Source organism: Melanotaenia boesemani, chromosome 9 (assembly GCF_017639745.1).
Source record: "Melanotaenia boesemani isolate fMelBoe1 chromosome 9, fMelBoe1.pri, whole genome shotgun sequence".
Taxonomy (NCBI): Eukaryota; Metazoa; Chordata; class Actinopteri; order Atheriniformes; family Melanotaeniidae; genus Melanotaenia; species Melanotaenia boesemani.
In genome coordinates this window covers 17,829,924-17,851,245 of record NC_055690.1, presented here as the reverse complement: position 1 = coordinate 17,851,245, position 21,322 = coordinate 17,829,924, and the positions used below count along the sequence as shown (strand labels likewise).

General features: G+C 39.5%; 2 protein-coding genes and 1 long non-coding RNA gene across 4 annotated transcripts; all 3 read left to right on the top strand.

Moving 5' to 3' along the window:
* The first annotated feature begins 1,522 nt into the window (after positions 1-1,522).
* On the top strand, positions 1,523-2,703 carry LOC121645514 (vomeronasal type-2 receptor 26-like). Its single transcript, XM_041994007.1, has 2 exons — positions 1,523-1,537; positions 1,964-2,703. Exons 1-2 carry the CDS (start codon positions 1,523-1,525, stop codon positions 2,657-2,659), a joined length of 711 nt encoding a protein of 236 aa, XP_041849941.1. The 3' UTR covers positions 2,660-2,703.
* A 1,654-nt stretch (positions 2,704-4,357) lies between these two features.
* On the top strand, positions 4,358-7,457 carry LOC121646359 (extracellular calcium-sensing receptor-like). The gene is made up of 5 exons (XM_041995285.1): positions 4,358-4,636; positions 4,811-5,602; positions 5,679-5,909; positions 6,071-6,194; positions 6,559-7,457. Exons 1-5 carry the CDS (start codon positions 4,373-4,375, stop codon positions 7,455-7,457), a joined length of 2,310 nt encoding a protein of 769 aa, XP_041851219.1. The 5' UTR covers positions 4,358-4,372.
* A 2,316-nt stretch (positions 7,458-9,773) lies between these two features.
* Positions 9,774-10,920, top strand: LOC121646361. Of its 2 annotated transcripts, XR_006011611.1 has the most exons (4): positions 9,774-9,843; positions 9,981-10,050; positions 10,140-10,294; positions 10,837-10,920. It is a non-coding gene; the product is annotated as an uncharacterized LOC121646361 (long non-coding RNA). The 2 variants fall into 2 exon arrangements; XR_006011610.1 differs by having other exon boundaries at positions 9,793-10,050.
* Positions 10,921-21,322: the final 10,402 nt, after the last annotated feature.

The following is a 21,322-nucleotide window of genomic DNA, read 5'->3' as shown; positions in this document are numbered from 1 at the left end:
TCAGGCAGATGGCCACGATTCTTGTTTCTGTTTCACCAATGTCAGTTGCTTCCCAGAGCAAGCCCAGGATGAAAGACTGAACTAGATTGTAGATTAAACCCAATCCATTAGCTTCCTTTGTTTGATTTGTTACAAATAATCATTTCATACATACTACAGGGCACTATTCAACTGAATTCTATTAAATTAACTTGGATTGAATTAGTGTTTGTTGATTACTATCTTCATTTCATTTGACTTAAACTTGTATCTGTAATGATTCCCATGATAACATTTGTTCTGAACTGGTGTAGTATGATTACAATTAATTGAACTCAATTAACCAGACTGTCAATGAATTTGACTTGTAGTCTCAAGCATTGGGTTTGTTTTCAGTCGTTTATTACTGAGGACTGTTTTTGTGCTTATGTGATTATAAGTTTGACAAATGTTTTATGTACTTAAATTCTGCAGACTATTTCATTGATTATTTCTGTGATTATTGTCTGTGTCAATTTACTATTATTACATGGAGACTACAGACTTATTTTACTAAAGCAGAATCTGTCTCATGAAATGCTCAACATACTCCATATAAACTATTATGCTGATTTAACCATCTAAAAAGCTTCACTCTAACGCAGAGGAATTTAACCCTCTGGTATTGTTATGGTTTTAACTGAAGAAACAAGTAGCAGCCAATAAATAAAAAATGCCAGAGTATTTCTTTGCTGAACCATATTATTTTGTGCTGCATTTCTTCATATGTTTCATTGTAAGGGTTGGAGAGAAGGAAAGTTTCTGGAACTACTGCTGTGAACATAAAGAAATTTTAGGTTTATCTCCCATATGAGTTAGTCAGTACTCCATTTTGACTGACAACAGATTAAATTATATTTGAATCAAAAATTGAAACCATAATAATGGAAAATAGCAACAGTGGATAACAATTCATAGGATTGGGTCTCTGTTTTTTGTGGATGGTGTAGTATTGTTTACTTTATTGAGTCATGATCTTCAACTCTCACTGGAACAGTTAGCAGCCGAGTGTGAAGGTGCTTGGATGAGGATCCATCACCTCCAAATCCGACACCTTAACCCTTTTCCTCTGCTGTACCAGTGCTGGTCAAAGTGGAGCCCTTGGTGAGCCTCAACTGTGCCACCCCCAAAAACAAAACATGTAAAAAATGCACACATTGATTTTTTACCTAAAATTCCAGCAGCAACAACTGAGGAGGCAACTGTTTGGCTCTTCATCAGGTTTTTACATTAAACAGATGTACTTTAAATGTGCATTTAAAATATTAAACAAAATATCTTTAAATGCTCTTACTGTTCAGTTTTATTATATGAACTACTAATTATTTAAAGTACACCAAAATGATAATATATTACTGGATTATAATGCTACTGACATCAGCACACAACAACATCAATACATCTTTGTAGTTTGGTAATAACTTAAAATCTTCACGATGAAAAATATAGCATTATCATTCATTTAATATGGTCCACATTCACTTACTCTGTAAGACTAATCACCATGTCTAAGGCTGGGGTAAGCTTTTTTACACTGAGCCCCAACTTTCCCAGTACAAAGTGGTCTGGGGCCCAGTCAGATCTGAACACTGTTTGGGTTTAATTGCTCTCACTCTTGATTTGAATCTAATAACTACATCAAACCCACTTGTAGTTTAACAGCTGAAACCATATGAAATGTGACATGATAATATATATATATATATATATATATATATATATATATATATATATATATATATATATATATATATATATATATATATATAAATGACATGATACAATGAGACCACCACAAAGACATTTATATATCACATGTATGTGAAACTGCACATACAACAAGACACCCAATTGGATAATAATTCATGGAACAGAGTCAACTTCCAACAAAAACTTATTTAAAAGCTCAAGTCAGGCTATACACACAAAATCCACTAAATATTAGATCTTAACAGCAAATAAATACAAAATAAATTTAAATCTTTGCTCTCTGACCTACATCAGCCAGCCCTCTGAGTGGTCCTGCCTGTTGCGACACACAGCTTTTGGCATCACCTTTGTCATCTGCATGTCGTGTGTACTGGGTAAAACTATAGTGGTCTTAATAGCCTTTAGGGCAACGCTCCCAGGAAGTAATGTGATGAAATGGTTTGGGCCTGCACAGCAAAGACTCAGTTTTGTGGATTTCACTTTCATACAGGCTTTGATTTCTTTACTTTGGCTGACAATCAACCCTCCATTTCCATACAAAAACAGTCAATATTACAAAGACAAGATTATACTGGAGTGTGCCCTGGGATCATGGATAGGGTTCTGGGCAGTGTTAGGATACATAGGCTTCCTGGCTATGTTTTGTTTCATACTTGCTTTTTTGGGCCAAAGGCTGCCTGATAATTTCAACGAGGCTAAGTTTATCACATTTAGCATGCTGATATTCTGTGCAGTCTGGATCACCTTCATTCCAGCTTATGTCAGCTCTCCTGGGAAATTTTCTGTTGCTGTGGAGATATTTGCCATTCTGGCATCAAGTTATGGAATTCTATGCTGTATTTTTCTCCCCAAGTGCTACATAATTTTGCTAAAACCTGAGAAGAACACAAAGAAACATTTGATGGGTAAAGGCACCTCAAGATCCCTTTGAAATGTTTGCTTAAACATAACAGAATTTTAAAATGTTTGTCCTTTGTTAAGGCCTCTTATTTAGTTTTGATATTTAGAATATAGCAATGCTGGATAATGTGTCTCAGGTCACAATGAAACAATGGAAAATGGTGCACTAATAAAATCTGAATGAATGAGTAAATTGTAAATTAAACACATATAAACACAAATGAATCCTGATTTTTCATTTTATTGTATTGTATTGTTTTCTTTTTGTTAAGAATAACTTAAAAAGATCTTTGTGAACAGTACGTTTTAGTTTAACTAAAAAAAAGACTTGACCAGTAATGTGAGGTAAAACGGTTTATGGAAATATAAACAAGGTTGTTTTTATACAGACTCAGACTCTGTGGTGGCAAATCGAGGCTGACCAGATTGTTTCGGGTCACTCTGCACAGAGGATCTGGGCTTGACCCAGCAATGAGTCCTGAATCAGGGAAGCTCCATTTTTGGGCACGGGCACATAAGGGCACTACATGTGTAGTGGCTTGATGAATAAGAAGATAGAAATCAGCAGGGCAGAGGACGGCCTGGATAAGAGGAGCAAAGCACAGTCTCATCACTGAACCCCAGTAACATTACACTAAAACAAAAGCAATTATTGAAAGTTTACTTATTCAGGTATTAGTTTTTGTAAAATGGCAATAGTCATCCTCTATAAGAATAGAGTATTAGTGGAGTCTGGCAGCAATGGGGGGCTACAACTGTCATTATCCAAAATAAATACAAAAATATAACTAGAATGTTTGTGAGGCTCACTTTCACAGAACAGATTTCTCATATCCTCCCTAAACATGCTTACAATCTAACAAGTAAAAATAAAAATAAAAAAATAAATGAAAAACTAAAAAAAAATTAAACCTAAACTCATTTATAGAACTTATCTTTTAAAAGATAGATTACACAACAAAACAATGGAGGATATAAACAACGGTGTGGTTAGAACAGCAGAAACATGTTTGATACATCCTTAAAAAAACATCCTTACATGATTTTGCTTGTGTTTAAATTGGTAGAAACAGCTGCAGAAAGTCACTGGTCACTAAAAGAAATTATTAAAAGTTTCATATAACCAGGGAAGCATTTTTTTGTCTGATTACTCAGACACAAGGGAATCATGTCACCATGTTCCTCCTCTGGCCCCACCTTGTGACTGCACAGTGATGAAGCATCACCGTTTATTAATATGTATAAGCTGTTTCAAATTCATAAATACCTATTCAAATCGCTGATTTACATGACATCCCATTCATGGATTCAGATCTGTCAGACAGCATGATGTCTACACAGAGGTGGCCAGAGCAGGGCTGTGCATTGTTACATCTGTTGTTGTTGGTGACATTCTCTCACACTAAAGAGCCGTTGTGCAAATGGAGAGGGGATCCTGAGAGCCCTGAGCTGTCGAAGGATGGAGACATTATTTTGGGGGGAATCTTCTCTTTCCACAGCAGCTGGATAAACAGGCAGAATACCTACAAAGAAAAGCCCCTGCCACTGCAATGCAACAGGTAAATTTTCTAGCAGAAGAGTCATCCCTTACCTTTGTTTTGGATGAAAATGCTATGAATAACATAATGTTTTATATAAATTATGATATTGTCTCATTTTTAAAAAAAACTGTTTTCCATACCAAGTTTTTATAACCATTTGAATCTATAGTTTGAATTTCAGAGAGTTCCAGTTTGCTCAAGCTATGCTTTTTGCCATTGAAGAGATTAATAACAGTTCAGACCTGCTTCCGGGTATCTCTCTGGGATATAAAATCTATGATACCTGTGGCTCCATAGCCAGAAGTGTTAGAGTTGCACTTGCTTTGACCAATGGGAATGATATCACATCTTTAACATCTGAAGCACCATGTACCAGACCTGCGCAAGTGCAGGCCATAATGGGAGAAACCTCCTCCTCTCCTAGCTCAGCAATAGCTACTGTCATTGGACCATTTCATATCCCTCTGGTGGGTAAGGTTGCCAGACTTTGAAGAATATTTCAGTTAAATGATGATATGATGGTAAATGATTTTTTTTTTTTAATGTTTTCTAATGGTCAGACCTAGTCTAATGTAAGTTTTACTACTTGCTCTATTTGTGTTTTATTGTGTAATTTCATACATTTATTTTTTTTCTTTTAGATCAGCCACTTCTCCACATGTGCTTGTCTCAGTGATAAGACCAAGTACCCATCATTTCTTAGAACAATACCCAGTGACTACTACCAGAGCAGAGGCCTGGCTCACTTGGTCAAGCACTTTGGTTGGACTTGGGTTGGAGCCGTTAGAACCAATGATGATTATGGTAATAATGGCATGGCTACATTCACAGAAACCGCCCAGCAGCTGGGCATCTGTCTGGAATATTCTGTAGCTTTCTTTAGAACAGATCCATTAGAAAAAATACTGAAGATAATTGACATTATAAAGGCTTCCACTTCAAAAGTCATTGTTGCTTTTCTCTCCCATATGGATATGGATGTGCTTATACATGAGTTTTCCCAACACAATATGACTGGATACCAGTGGGTAGGCAGTGAATCCTGGATCTTTGATTCTCAAATTGCGGCAGTGGATAAGAATCATGTTCTGGATGGAGCTATAGGCCTTTCCATCCCAAAAGCACATGTCAGTGGACTGAGAGAGTTCATGTTTGACGTGAAGCCGCTCAACTCATCCAACAATGACTTGTTCACAGAGTTCTGGGAGGCATTATTTAGCTGTAAGTTCAAGCAGTCAAAGTTAGGAGAGATTCAGAAAGACTGCACTGGACATGAGGATTTTGCTGAAGTGAAAAACAGCTTCACTGACATGTCACTCATGCCCATCTTTAATAATGTGTACAAAGGAGTGTATGCAGTGGCTAATGCCCTTCATGCTGTTCTGCGCTGCAATAAAACATGTGACACAAATGTGCAGCTAGATCCATTCGTGGTGAGCTAAATACCAACATTATTTATAGTTTTTACTAGAAAATAAATACATTCAAGAAAATATCCATTGTTCTTAGATTTTACAGCACATTCAGAAGATTCACTTCAAAACAAAGGAAGGAGACGAGGTTTACTTTAATGAGAATGGAGATCCAGCAGCAAAGTATGAAATTATAAACTGGCATCCAAGAGAAAACAGCATTGTGGATTTTGTCACTGTTGGTCTTTATGATACATCTTTACCTTCAGACAAGCAACTGAATCTGAATCTAAATAAGTCTTTAATTTGGACACAGAACTCACTGCAGGTAAGCTTCTCTTTATTGTTTAGACAATATTGCTTCATAATAGGTTTTTGGATAGAAGATAACATTTTTTTTTTAATCTCTGAAAGAAAAGATGATAAATCGTTAAATATTTTTCATCATATTTTCATATCATATCATATCATATTTTCTTGTACATGCAGGTGCCTGTCTCAGTTTGCAGTGAGAAATGTCCCCCAGGAACACGTAAGGTGCTTCAGAAAGGAAAGCCGGTCTGCTGCTATGATTGTCTACGATGTGCAGAGGGAGAAATGAGCAGCATTACAGGTTTAGTAGTTTTTCATTCAAGAAATAATACTGTAATTTAGGTTTTATTAAATAAAGGTTTGTGATGGTGTGCAAACTTCAAAAATTGATATTTATTGCTGTTATTCCCAACCATAAAAATAAAATAGATCAATTAAACAATAATAATAAAAAAGTCACACATTAATACAGCTTTGAAACGGAAAACATTTCTTAAAAATTCCATACAGCTCTATATAATTAGACAATTGGCTGATGTGTGTGTATATATATATATATATATATATATATATATATATATATACATCAGCAAAGGGTTTTTATCTGCACAGAGAATATAGATCAAAACTGCAAGTACAAAATCTGCTTCAATGTTATCTTACAGATTCTCCTATCTGTGTGAGATGCCCCCATGAATCCTGGTCAAATGAAAGGAGAGATGCTTGTATCCAGAAGGAGGCTGTGTTTCTATCATATAAAGAAATCATGGGAGCACTGCTCACTGGAGCGTCTTTATTTGGAACAAGCATCACTACTGTTGTTGCACTGATTTTCTTCAAACACAGGAAAACTCCTCTTGTGAGAGCCACCAACTCTGAGCTGAGCTTCCTGCTGCTGTTCTCCTTGACTTTGTGTTTTCTGTGCTCTCTGACCTTCATCGGCCAACCCTCTGAGTGGTCCTGCAAACTGCGACACACAGCTTTTGGCATCACCTTTGTCCTCTGCATCTCCTGCGTTCTTGGGAAAACAATGGTGGTTTTAATGGCGTTTAAAGCCAGACTTCCTGGGAGAAATGTGATGAAATGGTTTGGACCCACAAACCAGAGACTCAGTGTTCTGGGTTTTACTCTTATACAGGTTATTATATGTATCCTCTGGCTGACCATTTCTCCTCCTTTCCCGTTCAAAAATTTTAAGGAATTTAAAGACAAAATCATCTTAGAGTGTGCTTTGGGCTCAGTTGTAGGTTTCTGGGCTGTGCTTGGGTATATTGGTATACTTGCAATGTTGTGTTTTATTTTTGCTTTTCTGGCTCGAAAACTGCCCGATAACTTCAATGAAGCCAAATTTATCACCTTTAGTATGTTGATATTCTGTGCAGTCTGGATCACTTTCATCCCAGCATATGTCAGCTCTCCTGGGAAGTTCAGTGTTGCCGTAGAAATATTTGCTATTCTTGCTTCCAGTTTTGGGCTGCTAATTTGTATCTTCTTCCCAAAATGTTATATCATGTTACTGAAACCAGACAGGAATACAAAAAAGAATATGATGGGGAAGCGATGACAAAAATAATTTTTAAAATGAAAAGCAATGCAGGAAACCAAAAGCCCAAATAATAATGATTTTCACTTTCATTTTCCTATACGTTGGGAAATTGTTAAACTTGTGGTTTTGCATTGCTATGTGTCTCTTTCCACAACCAAAACAGCTCAGGCAGATGGCCACCATTCTTGGTTCCGTTTCACCAATGTCAGTTGCCTCACAGAGCAAGCCCAGAATGAAAGACTGAATTAGATTGTAGATTAAACCCAATCCATTAGCTTCCTTTTTTGATATTTTACAATTAATCATTTCATACATACTACAGGGCACTTTTCAACTGAATTCTATTAAATTAACTTGGATTGAATTAGTGTTTGTTGATTTCTATCTTCATTTCATTTGACTTAAACTTGTATCTGTAATGATTCCCATGATAACATTTGTTCCGAATTGGTGTAGTATGAGTACAATTAATTGAACTCAATTAACCAGACAGTCAATGAATTTGACTTGTAGTCTCAAGCATTGGGTTTGTTTTCAGTCGTTTATTACTGAGGACTGTTTTTGTGCTTATGTGATTATAAGTTTGACAAATGTTTTATGTACTTAAATTCTGCAGACTATTTCATTGATTATTTCTGTGATTATTGTCTGTGTCAATTTACTATTATTACATGGAGACTACAGACTTATTTTACTAAAGCAGAATCTGTCTCATGAAATGCTCAACATACTCCATATAAACTATTATGCTGATTTAACCATCTAAAAAGCTTCACACTAACGCAGAGGAATTTAACCCTCTGGTATTGTTATGGTTTTAACTGAAGAAGCAAGTAGTAGCCAATAAATTAAAAATGCCAGTATTTCTTTGCTGAACCATACTATTTTGTGCTGCATTTCTTCATGCGTTTCACTGTAAGGGTTGGAGAGCAGGAAGTTTTCGGGAACCACTGCTATAAACATAAACAAATTTTAGGTTTATCTCCCATATGCCTTAGACAGTACTCCATTTTGACTGACAGCAGATTAAATTATATTTGAATCAAAAATTGAAACCATAATAATGGAAAATAGCAACAGTGAATAACAATTCATAGGATTGGGTCTCTGTTTTTTTGTTGATAATGTTGTATTGTTTACTTCATTGACTCATGATCTTCAACTCTCACTGGAACAGTTAGCAGCCGAGTGTGAAAAGGCTTGGATGAGGATCCATCACCTCCAAATCCGACACCTTAACCCTTTTCCTCTGCTGTACCAGTGCTGGTCAAAGTGGAGCCCTTGGTGAGCCTCAACTGTGCCACCCCCAAAAACAAAACATGTAAAAAATGCACACATTGATTTTTTACCTGAAATTCCAGCAGAAACAACTGAGGAGGCACTACTTGGCTCTTCATCAGGTTTTTGCATTAAACAGATGTACTTTAAAAGTTCTTTTCTACAGTCATTTAGCAGACGCTTTTATTCAAAGCGACTTACATTTGAGAGTGAGAACAACACAACCATGAATTCAAACAAGATGGGACAGTGATAGTCAGACTACTTTGAGTCCAGTTGGACCCAGGTGCTGTCATGTAGTGCTAGAGGCAGTGCATATATTTTTTTTTTTTCTTTTTATTTATTTATTTATTTTTTAAGTCATTTTGTTTAAATACAAGATCATGATTTCATCACACAATATCAACTTGGGCATAGGTGCACATAGCTTCTTCTGTACTTGGTTGAGCCAAAGAGCTGGACAAATCTTTCTAACTCATTCTGTTGAGTAAAACAGTTCAGCTAAGTGTGGAAATGCTCCTTAAAGGTCCCATATTATACACTTTATTCCCAATCTGAGACCATTCATTAATATCTAAATGAAATATTTCCGCCATGGTATGGACAAATCGACCCTCAGTTTGAGTGCAGCGGCTTCTCTTCACCTCCCTCTTTTTAGCAGCTTCAGAAATGTGCCGTTTATGGTGGGCGGAACCCTGGTGGAGCAGCTCAGCTGTTGGCTCCGCCCATCGCATCGCCCGTCATGAGGTGATTGACAGGTTAGGCCTTAGCGGTTACTAGACGCGTAGTGAAGGATAAACAAACGCCGGAACACCGGAACCCATTCCTGAAGAAGTTCGAGCAAGAAGACTAACAGGACGTTAGTGAAAGGTTAGTGTGACTTTTACTCGTCCAGCCAGTAAAATTTCAGCCATTCCATTAGTCCCTGTCTTGAATTTTTTCCCCCTCTTTTGTAACTATGTTCATGGATGATGCCCGTTCATGCCGCTCTCGTGAACAGCAGCGTTATGGCAACTGGTAGAGACGCTGTCGTTCTCCCTTACCAGTTTGAGCTATAGTCGGACCCACAAGGAGAGATATCTGAGGAGGGTCAAACTCCGCGGCTGCAGCAGGGAGTTTCTGCATGGTTAGTTGTAAATATTGTCTCTAAATATGTTGTCAAGTTTTTTTCATATTTGGTACAATGTAGCTAACGGCAGCTTTTTACTGTCACAAACACATACTGTGTCACTTTCTGAAAGTTTTTCAATATATTGTGGATAGGTGCACCTGTGGAAACTGTGAAACCATGCCAACAGAAGCTGAATGTGTTTGTTGCTTGGAGATCCCACAGGTAAGAACGCCAATACTAATATGAGAGCTAACTCGTGTAGTTATGCTAATAGTTAGACTTACAAATTACAATATCACTATTTTCTGTAGGTCACCAGGCGGCTACAGGAGGTTGATGAAGACCTTACATGTATGGTAGACCATCCAGGGTTTGAGCCGGTCTGCCTAAACATATACTCCCTGCAGAATGCCAGCCAAATATACAGAGCTGACTATGGTCGTTTGCAGCTCAGAGGCATACACCGGTATGATTTACTTCACAAAATGTATTAGCCTGAATAAAAACTCTAAATGCTGTGAAATCCTCATTTATTTGCTTCATCAGACATAAATGTGAAACAAATACATGAAAAAGTAACATTCAAAAATTGCTAATGATCTGAGTCATGACACACTTCAAATTATTTATTAATATCCCCCACCAGCACATCAAAAACCAAACAAATAAATAAACAGAAAAACACAAATAAATGTCACAATAGGTTTTATGCATAGCCCCAGTACTTCCTGATATTCAGCAGACTCCTACATATCTGGTCTCTCATTACTGGATGAACTTATTAATCCTGGTGAGTCTGACTTCAGTAAATGGTCTGACTCACCAGGATTTATCAGTTCATCCAGTAAAAAGAGACAGGACATAAAGGAGTTTACTGAATATCAGGAAGTACTGGAGCTGTGCATAAAGCTCACAGGAACTCGGGGGAAATGTAGAAAGCAATCAGCATAATGAAAGTGATTTTAAACAAATCTCTGAAATGATAAATAATTTGTCCATTGTTTTTAGTCGTTTCAGGTATTTGGCATATCGCAGCTTTGTGAGCTGGTGCTGGGGCTTCCTGGGACAAAGAATTCGCGTTGTGATTCCAGCTTGTATGGTACCGCGAATCCACAGGGAATTCCCTGATGCAGAAGGCCACTATGTGGGATTTAAACTGGCCCTCGATTAAATCGGGACACATAGCTGGCAATGACCTCCTCCTTCTCAGGCCGCTCATACTGGGCTGTGAGGTCCTCCGGTACATGGATGGACAAGAGTGCATCTGTGTACGGTGTCGGGTCCACAAGGACTTTTTCAAATATGAGGTCCATCATGTCAGCAACATACCCTGTTTCACAAAACACAAGCAAAAAGATGATATTTATTTTTATTGTAATTGAAAAATTTCTCTTTTGGAAAACACTAAAACTGTGCTAAATACATCCTGTTATATCCTGTTCAATTTTTTTTATTTATTTATTTTTCAAAAGTTATTTTTATTGTGCTTTGATTTTCATTATTTATAAAAAGACATGACAGCCATAATTATAACATCAAGTTCAAAATATTTTCTGACAGATAATAAAAAGAATTGTAAGACTTACTGAATGTTGGCTCTGTCTTATGTGGTTTTACTCTGCATTCTCCTTTCAAAGCCTTTGGAAAGTGAACCTTGAAGAGAGGATCGCCTTCCTTGGTTGTGGCCTGTGGTCGGTCTGCGTTTTCATTGTAGTACATTGCAGCCAGGTAGAGTCTGGAGGTACAAGAAAAGAAAAAAAAAAAAAAAAAAAAAAACAGACGCACATAAGTCGATAATGAAGCAAAGTTTATGATACCACTGTCATGACTCCGTGAACAAATTTTGATTTACCTGCAAAGCATTCCAATAAATGGAAAAACAACATTCTTTGGGGCAAAGCGAAGAATGACGCTGTGGAAAGCCTCCAATGATGATGTCTGGTGGTGAGGGCTCAGTTTGGAAACATCCTTCAGAGTTCTTTTGTTGGTCAGCAACTTCTCCAACTTGTAGAATGGTGGAGTTGCTATGAACAAAAAAAAAAGAAGCATATTTTGAAATACAACAGAGAAAAAAATCACTATTACTATCTATGATGAATTTGAAAGCTTCTAAGTTACTATCTGACCATGACTTATAAATGAGGCCTAATGTAATAAGTTGTAGTTTCTTAAGTACCTGGTTGGAGCCATTTCTTCTTGTCCCGTGTCTGCCGGGCGTCATGCAGGCATTTGGGGAAAAGAGGATCCTCATGTGTGTGTATGTTTTGCACATGGTTCACGATAGAGGTCCACTTTGCCACTCTCTCAGGCCCAGTGGTTGAGGTAGCCGCAGTCCAGTAAATGTGGTTGTTTATGCTTTTCAACCACTTCTGAAGTTTCTCACACCCTTTCTGCTTACTGATTTTCTCCAGTTTTTTTGAAATTCCTAAAATCCATGTAAGATACAAAAGTTATAGTAAAAACATCCCTGTGTCCTAAGTCAAGTACACCATATGATAATCAACTGCAAAGTATCCAATACTAAAGACTTATACCTCTACAATGTTTTGGTTTGTACACAAATAATCTTATGTTTTTTTGCATACATTTTGAATTCATACATATAAGTACTTTGTTTATAAAGCACTTTTAGTGACAGCTACTATGAGGATATGGATAAAAAAAGAGGATCAGGAGATTTACCTTTTGCCATGTGCCAGACATCATAGTACTGGGTGATGTTTCTGTCCCTGAGAAACTTCTGAATTTGTGGATGACGGTCTGTGACTATGCAATCAAGAGTCACACCACGTGCTTCCAGCAATGCCAGACTCCTCACCAGGCCCTCTTTCTCCATGTGGTAACTACCACCAACTTCATTGCTCTGTTGCCCAACCACAAAATCAGACAGACACACATACAGGCAAAAAAAAACATATTAGAAAATATATAATTAGCATTCATTTTGAAATAACACTGACAAATCTTATTAGAATTGTAATTTGAAACATTCACCTGAACCAACTGGATGTCCACAACCGTGTTTGTACTTAGGTCCATCACAGTGTAACTCCCAAACTTTGCAGAATGCCCTGTTAAACATGGGTACGAATCTTCATGTTACTTCATGTCAGTATGTTCTTTATGTCAGCTAAGCACCAGAAGCAAATTTTTCTACACTCAGTAGCAATCCATCACCTCCTGCTTAATTTTAAATCATAAATACCTGGAGAGTCAGCCCTCATGTCACCACCAAGTATTACTTTGCTCTCCTGACTGAGCCGCTCCAGCATCGCATCCTGTGATGTTTTCCAGTGGTGAATGACTGCAGGTTCAATGACGGCTCTGGCATGTCGGCGAAAAGTGTCATATTGATATGACTGCAGCTGCATTGCCTTGAAGACCTATTGTTAAAAAAAAAGAACACAAAAAGTCTGTCTTGACATAATGCATGTAATGTTATCTGAATTAGTTTTATAGTCAACAACATATTCACAATCCAAGAATAGACAGTTAAAAATCTTTTACCCTTGCGATTTTTGGAAAAGATGCACCACTCAGGTACACTGCTGCAGAAAGGTGGAGGTTCCCAGCTGGTGTGCTTCCAAGTAGAGGCTGGCTTTTCCATTGTCTATAGAAGTCGCAATGGGGGCAACGCTGCTCCACAGACAGGAATGTTCCCAGTTTTCGTGTCCTGACCTCACATGCACGCGTGCAGACAGGACACACTGCAAACAGCTCCATGATACAGCTCTCATATACTATGTATTTTTTTATGTTTTGGACAGGCATCTGGCTTTCTTCCCTATGTGGAAAAAAATAGAAGACATGTTCTGAGCAATGAAAGAGTTTGTGTCCCATCAGTACTGTAATTAAAAGTACAACACTCGTTCCAGTTAGTGTATGATTTTGATGTATAGAGACTTACAACAAATCTGGAGGCTCTGTTAATGTGGCAGAATCACCAGGCTCGTAAGTGGAATCTAGCCCCTTTGAGGCTGCCATTGAAGAGCTCCCCTCAAATGGATCGTCATCCCGCTCCAGCTCTTCCTCAAGGGCAAAACGAGGTCTTTTTGAAGGTCTCCTCACAGGTGTGGATGAAAAAAAGATGGGGTCTGCAGTGGAGGTCCCAACACCAAAATCTATGCAGGACACAGTAGCCTGTACACCTGTAACCAAATATCATTTGGAATGAATAAAATGCTCAGAAATTACACTAGGACAGCTTTCAAATTATTATCTATAACATCTGCAGACCACTAACATTTTGACAGCAAATGCACTAAAGTAAAATAATTTACATATTGTATGTACACAACACACAGAATGTTAGATACTGTAATCTGAAAAACATCCATGAACTGTAATTTAGGTGTTCACAATGTAAACAATACTATGTTTACATGCCATGAAAATTCAGGTTATGGTCAATATTCTAGGTTGCAGAAAGATTAGGAATAACCTGTTGACATGAATGAGCAGACAGTTACCCCTGTTTACATGGTAACTGAAATCAATAGTAATATCCCGACCCAAACCGCGACGCACGTAGAACACAGCCAGCTACGCTCATCAATCTGATGCACAATGGCACCGGATACAAACAGTAGAAACAGTGACTTGGCTACATTTACAACAGTGCTAATATATTTTCAAGCTATCAGACTAATAAGGCCGAAACGATAAAATAACTGCCAGCTCTTACCTCTCCAGCTGTGTCACGGACAGTTGGTATTGAACCTGGCTTCAGCTTCAAACGGTCGGCGAAGCCTGCTTTCCATGCCCCCATGTTGTGGAAACAGTCCTCTTTGAAATGCTGGCCACAGACATGCAAAACCTTTGGAAGTTTTCCGGGTACATTTCCTCCAAAAATAAAATTAATCCACTCAGTCCTCGTGGGTTCAGTGGATGGAAGTAAAAAAACGTTTTCGTGTTCATTTATGCAGCCACAAACAGAACAGTGCTTCTGTCGCTTAGCCATGTCCGCTAACGAGGGTTGCCGAAAAGGAAAAACACTGGGAGCTAGGTGATTTTTAGAGGGCGGGCTTTGAGAGCCGGTAGGCGGGTCCATCGCTCTGTGGGGAGTGGTTATTGTCCCTTATGACGTCATAACGTACACGTTTTCAAACTCGCTCAATTCAGCGCTTACTTCCCTAGAGGTGGAGCAGGGGGGAGAGAGAGCGCCTGAAAGAGTTTCACACTTACGGGTCTCCTACACATGCGGGGGGACCAGTATGACTGTTCCAAAACCATTAAAAAGTGAATTTTGCATAATATGGGACCTTTAAACAACTGAGTCTTTAGCTTTCTCTTAAAAGTGGATAAGGACTCTGCAGATCGGATGGAGTTTGGTAGATCGTTCCACCACCGGCGAACAACAGACAATAAGCTCAGTCTTGGACAGATTTAGCTGAAGGTGGCGATCCTTCATCCATGCGGAGATATCAGCAAGGCATGCTGATATTCTCATTGAGACGGTTGTGTCGTCAGGTGGGAAAGAAAGGAAAAGCTGAGTGTCATCCGCATAGCAGTGGTAGGAGAAACCATGAGAGCTAATGACTGCACAGAGTGAGGAGGTGTATAGTGAAAAGAGAAGAGGGCCAAGCACCGAGCCCTGAGGCACCCCTGTTGTCAGTCCATGTGATCTGGACATCCCCCCTTGCCAAGATACTTTGAATGATCTCTCTGTGAGGTAGGACGTAAACCACGAGAGGACAGATCCTGAGATGCCAAGCTCCAAGAGAGTGGAGAACAGTATATGATGGTTGACCGTGTCAAAGGCAGCCGACAGGTCCAGCAGTATAAGGACTGAGGATTGACCAGTGGATCTGGCAAGCCGTAGGGAATCAGTAACTGACAGGAGAGCAGTTTCAGTAGAGTGACCTTGTCTATAGCCAGATTGATATGGATCTAACAGATTGTTGTCTTGGAGGAACTGTGAGACTTGACTGAAGACGGCACGCTCTAGTAATTTAGACATGAATGGAAGCAGTGAGACCGGCCGGTAGTTTTCAACCTGGGCTGGGTTGAGTGTGGGTTTCTTCAGCAGCGGGGTAACCCGAGCTTGCTTGAAGGCAGAAGGAAAGACACCGGATTTAAGAGAGGAGTTGATAATATGGGTTACTGCAGTTTTGACTGTAGGTGAAATGCGCTGCAGGATGTCAGGGGGAACAGGATCAAGAGGACAGGTTGTGCATTTTAAGCTGACTAGAAGTCTAGAGACTTCATCCTCATTTAGAGAGCAGAAAGAGCAGAGTGAGGCACCAGTAACTGGTTTGGTAAGGCTGAGTTGGTCAGGCTCAGTGAATTGGTTACTGATGGTAGCAACCTTTTCAGTGAAGTAGGAAGCAAACATTTCTGCAGTCAGCACAGTGGGAGGCTGAGCAAGTGGTGGAGATAGAAGAGAGTTAAACACCATGAACGGTTGTCGTGTGTTGGGAGCATTGCAGATCTTGTTCTGAGTGCATTTAAAATATTAAGAAAAATATCTTTAAATGCTCTCACAGTTCAGTTTTATCATATGAACTACTAATTATTTAAAGTAAAGCAAAATGATGATATATTACTGGATTGTAATGCTACTGACATCAGCACACAACAAAATCAATACATCTTTGTAGTTTGGTAATAACTTAAAATCTTCATGATAAATGATATGACATTATCATTTATTTAATATGGTCCACATTTAATTAGTCTGTAAGACTAATCACCGTGTCTAAGGCGGGGTAAGCTTTTTTACACTGGAGCCTCATGGAACAGAATCAGCTTCCAACAAAAACTCATTTAAAAGCTCAAGTCAGACTTATAAACACAAAATCCACTAAATAGTAGATCCTAACAGCAAATAAATACAAAATAAATTTAAATATAGGATGAGAAGCTCAGTCATCCAGGAGGGGCTCAGATTAGAGCCACTGCTCCTCTACTCAAGAGGAACTAGATGAGGTGCCTCTAGCATCTGGTTAGGATGACTACTAGATGTTTCTCCAGTGTGGTGTTAAAGGCATGTCCCACTGGGAGGAGGCCCCGTGAAGAACCAGGATGTCTCTCAGCTGGGTTTAGAAGGACTCAGGATTCTTTTGGAAGATCTGGAGGAAGTGGCAAAGGAGAGAGATGTCTTGGGGCCCCATGACTCAACCTCAAACAAGCGGTAGAGAAAAGGTGGGTGGATGGATGGATGGATGGATGGATGGATGGATGAATAACTAGCCTTCACTCTTGTACCATACTCAGGTATCAGTCAGGTATCAACATCTACAGCTGTACAACTGTAAATGTTTACAAAAGAAGTTTCAGCTTACATATCATCTGATGTGATGCCCGTAGTCTTGGGACTATAGGCTCTACTGACTTCAGTAAGGTGCCGCCGCCTTACGTGTCGGCCCGAGAAGACCTGCATATTGGAGTTTCAGTTAAACGTCCGCTGACAAGAGCACTTCTGTCGTCGGAGTCCTCAGGGTCTGAGGATATGGAGAGGAGTCGTTTTCTTGAGCTAGATATCTTTTATGTTACAATAACCGACCAGAACTCTACTGGAAAACACACAATTCGGGACAGCAGCGTAGCTGCAATAGATACGAACCGATTCAATATGACTGGCTAGCGGAAGTAGCCAATGAAATCAAGCTCCTCAAACAGTCCAATATCCCGAGAATTTACGAGACAAGGCTGAATCATATTAACTGCAATACATTACGTTTTAAATAATAATACATTACCTTATTGTGCTGTTTACATCTTTAGCAGAAGGATATCATGACTACGCCAGTTAAACATGGAGGTAAGAGAAAAACTAGGTACCTCTACTGTGACCACAGTAGAGGGATCGTGTCTAAAACTATGACCACTTACATAAATATGGACAAGTGGATACAAAAGAGGTATGTATGGTACATAGACTATTTTTTTTGTATTGGACATCTGATAAACAGCTGTACCTACATCAACAAATTATATGACTACGGTCTTTTCATTAGCAAAAAGTATAACTGTTAAAGTATAAGAATACCAAGTATATTACAGACCATGTACTTGCAGTGTAGACTAACGTTATCACTATTTGGACAAAATAGTAAAAATTATAACTAGTTCATAGATAGTTCATAAAAGTATTCTCAGAATATGTAATATGGACTACTTAGTACACTGGCAATGGAATGTGGAAACTTAAAATAAGCTTATAAATGGTCTGCCTTGGTCCTTAAACAGAACTTCCTTATAAAGAGCCTTAAACATCTGCAGCTCATACAAAATGCTGCTGCTAGAGTTTTTAACCAGGACTAAGAGATCTGAATTCAATTCAAGTATTTATTGTCATTGTCACAGAAGAACAACGAAATTATGTTTGAAGCATCCACATGCATAGTTTATAAAGTGAAATACCTAAGTAACCCCTAAAAACCCTAGTGTAAACATTTAGCACAGTATGACATCAGTACAGTAACAGTATTGGCAGCAGCATAAGGGCATGTTGTTGATAAAGTGCATTTGAGAGCAGGGACATTCAGACAAATACATGAGGATAGTGACATTATGCAGCAATGCAAAACCAGTTCAGTGCTATTGATGGTGGGTGTGGTTATTGTCCATGAGAGGGGGGCAGAAAGGGGAGGGGGGCAGTGTTCAGTAATCTCCCAGCCTGAGGATACAGGCTGTTGGCCAGTCTGGATGTTCTGGCCTTTATGGCCCTGTACCTTCTTCCTGAGGGCAGCAGGTGGAAAAGGTGATGAGCAGGGTGGTGCTGGTCTTTAGACTATTTATTTAGAGCCAAGTTGTTATTATGGCACCAAGACACCAGATGTTGCACTTCAGTCCTATAATATGTTTCATTATCATTGCTGATAAGACCGAGCACTGTGGTGTCATCAGCGAACTTGACAATGAGATTGGACGGGGAGGTGACAGAGCAGTCGTGGGTAAACAGAGTGTAGAGCAGGGGGCTCAGAACACACCCTTGGGGGGCCCCGGTGTTGATGACAAGGGTGGAGGAGGTGTTTTTCCCCACTCTGACTCTCTGTGTATGATTAGTTAAGAAGTCCACAATCCAGTTGCACAGGGTGGTGTTGAGTCCGAGCTGGTATTAAAGGCCAAACTGTAGTCCACAAAGAGGAGCCGTGCATAGCTGTTCTTGTGTTCCAGGTGCTCCAGTAACGTGTGCAGCACTGTGGCGATGGCGTCCTCAGTTGAGCGGTTCTCTCTGTAGGCAAATTGGTGTGGATCCATTGAAGGTGATATTGCAGCTTTTATGTGTTTGATAACCAGTCTTTCCAGGCATTTGGCAGGAATGGAGGTAAGTGCCACAGGTCTGTAGTCGTTAAAGACATGTGACGTTTGACTGTTTAGGGAGGGGAACAATGGTGGCGGCCTTGAAGCAGGACACCAGAGCGCAGGACAGGGAGGTGTTGTAGATGGAGGTGAATACATCTGCCAACTCCACAGCACAGTCCTTAAGTACACAGCCCAGCACTCCATCTGGTCCAGCTGCTTTCCTGATGTTTATGCCTCGGAAGACTTGTCTCACCTTGTGTGTGCTCAGGACTGGAGCAAAATCTGTAGAGGGGAGAGGGGGCAGGGCAGGGTCAGTGTTATCCCTATCAAAATGGGCATAAAAGAGGTTTAAGTCCTCAGCCAAGGTGGGACAGTCGGCTGAGGGTGGTGATGGTTTCCTCCTGTAATCCGTGATGGCCCTGATGCCCTCCCAGACCTGCCTCGGGTCTGTGGTGATGTCAAATCTGGCTCAATGCGCCTCTTGTGTTGTTTTTTGGCAGCTTTAATGCCTCTCCTCAACTCAGCCCTGGCAGTGCTGTATGCCCCCTGGTCCCCAGAGTTAAATGCAAGATTCCTTTGTCGGATGAGTTATTGTACTCCTTTTGTCATCCAGGGTGATGTGTTGGAAAATACACGGTATTGTCTCCAGAATGTAACTTAATCCACACAGAAGCAGATATAGTTCAAAACAGTGGAGGTGTAATAATCCAGTGCATCACGCTTGTCAATGCTCTGTTCTCTGAATACATCCCAATCCGTGTGTTGGAAACAATCTTGGAGCATAGCAATTGCATCCCCTGGCCATATTCTCACTGTTTTGACTGTGGTCCCAGTACTCTTGATCTTTGGTATGTACTGTGGGTGTAGCAGAAGAGAAAGGTGGTCTGAAAGACTCAGGTGGGGGTAGACCTGGGCTCTATATGCCTCTGCTACATTGGTATACACCTGGTCCAACGTTCCATCTCCTCTAGTAGCACACTTCACATTTCGGTGGAATTTGTGAAGCACTGTTTTCTATGGATCCGCGTGGTTAAAGTCCCCAGCTGCGATGATGACACTGTCCCGATGTGCTACTAGACACATCACACCAGTTTTAAAATCGTTACACTGGCTTCCAGTTATTCACAGAATAGATTTTAAAACCCTTCTGATTGTTTACAAATCCCAGAATGGTTTAGGCCCAGAATACATCTGTGATATGTTCAGAGGATATAAACCTAGCAGAGCTCTTAAATTCAAATACTCTGGTCAACTAGTCCAGACTAAACATGGAGAATGACTTTGAATTGTCCTGTACATGAAATGTGTTATACAAATAAACTGCCTTGCCTTATAAAGTAATATACTTAAAGTGTACCGTGTAAAACCTAAAAAAATATTATATTTAGTCTTAAAACATATTGCTAGGATAGTATCTAGTTCACTACAAGTACATGGTCTATAGTAAACTTCTTAGTGTGCATGTTTTTGCTGTGTGCTTTCTCTGGTGTACAGTATGTTGATTTGTGGTCATTCTGAACTAAACTGACAACTGTGTCAATAACTTTTCCTCCATTTGCAAGTATCATTTACTCATAAAATGCACTCACTATGGTTTTTTAATATTCATCTCATGGGGGTTGTTAGGTTTTGAGGCTCCCACAATACGGATCCTCAATCCTTTAAAGAGACCGAACACCGACTTCCTCCGGAGTAATCCAAGCAATGACGAACAGAACCCACTTCAACTCCAGTCTTCACTGAGCTCAGGGTTTTTACTCACAGGTTTCCAGTTACAATCAGCAGTATACACTTCAATTCTCTGACCGACCCTCACAAGGCCAACCACCTACATATTTACACAGTGCATAAAAACCTACGGTCAGCCCCATTACCATACAGAAACGGGTGTATATACAATTGTAACTCTTAAAACACTACCACAGATTAACATACACCATTGCCCACCAAATACACCATTACATCCCCCTTTAACCCAAATGCTTAACTTAACACAATTACATAAATCAATAAAGCAAATACAAAAAATGAACACTATCATCATCCCATCCTTCCCCCCTTTCTCTGGTCACTTGGTTTGTGCCAAATCAGCCAATTCAGCACACCAGGCCCTGGTTAACACCCTCATGGGCGCGCCTCCATGAAGGCACTGATCCCCAAACCACATCAGAGGGAGAGAGAGAGATTAGCAATAAAAACACATGCTGAAAATAATCCAAACGCAATGTATTACCCAACCTAATAG

What these genes read in the sequence shown, in the direction of transcription:
- LOC121646359 (XM_041995285.1), top strand. Translation starts at nt 4,373, where the DNA reads ATGCTTTTTGCCATTGAAGAGATTAATAACAGTTCAGACCTGCTTCCG. An exon ending in TGCAGCTAGATCCATTCGTG is followed by an intron (nt 5,603 to 5,678) that starts GTGAGCTAAATA and finishes CATTGTTCTTAG; the next exon opens with ATTTTACAGCACATTCAGAA. An exon ending in AGAAATGAGCAGCATTACAG is followed by an intron (nt 6,195 to 6,558) that starts GTTTAGTAGTTT and finishes GTTATCTTACAG; the next exon opens with ATTCTCCTATCTGTGTGAGA.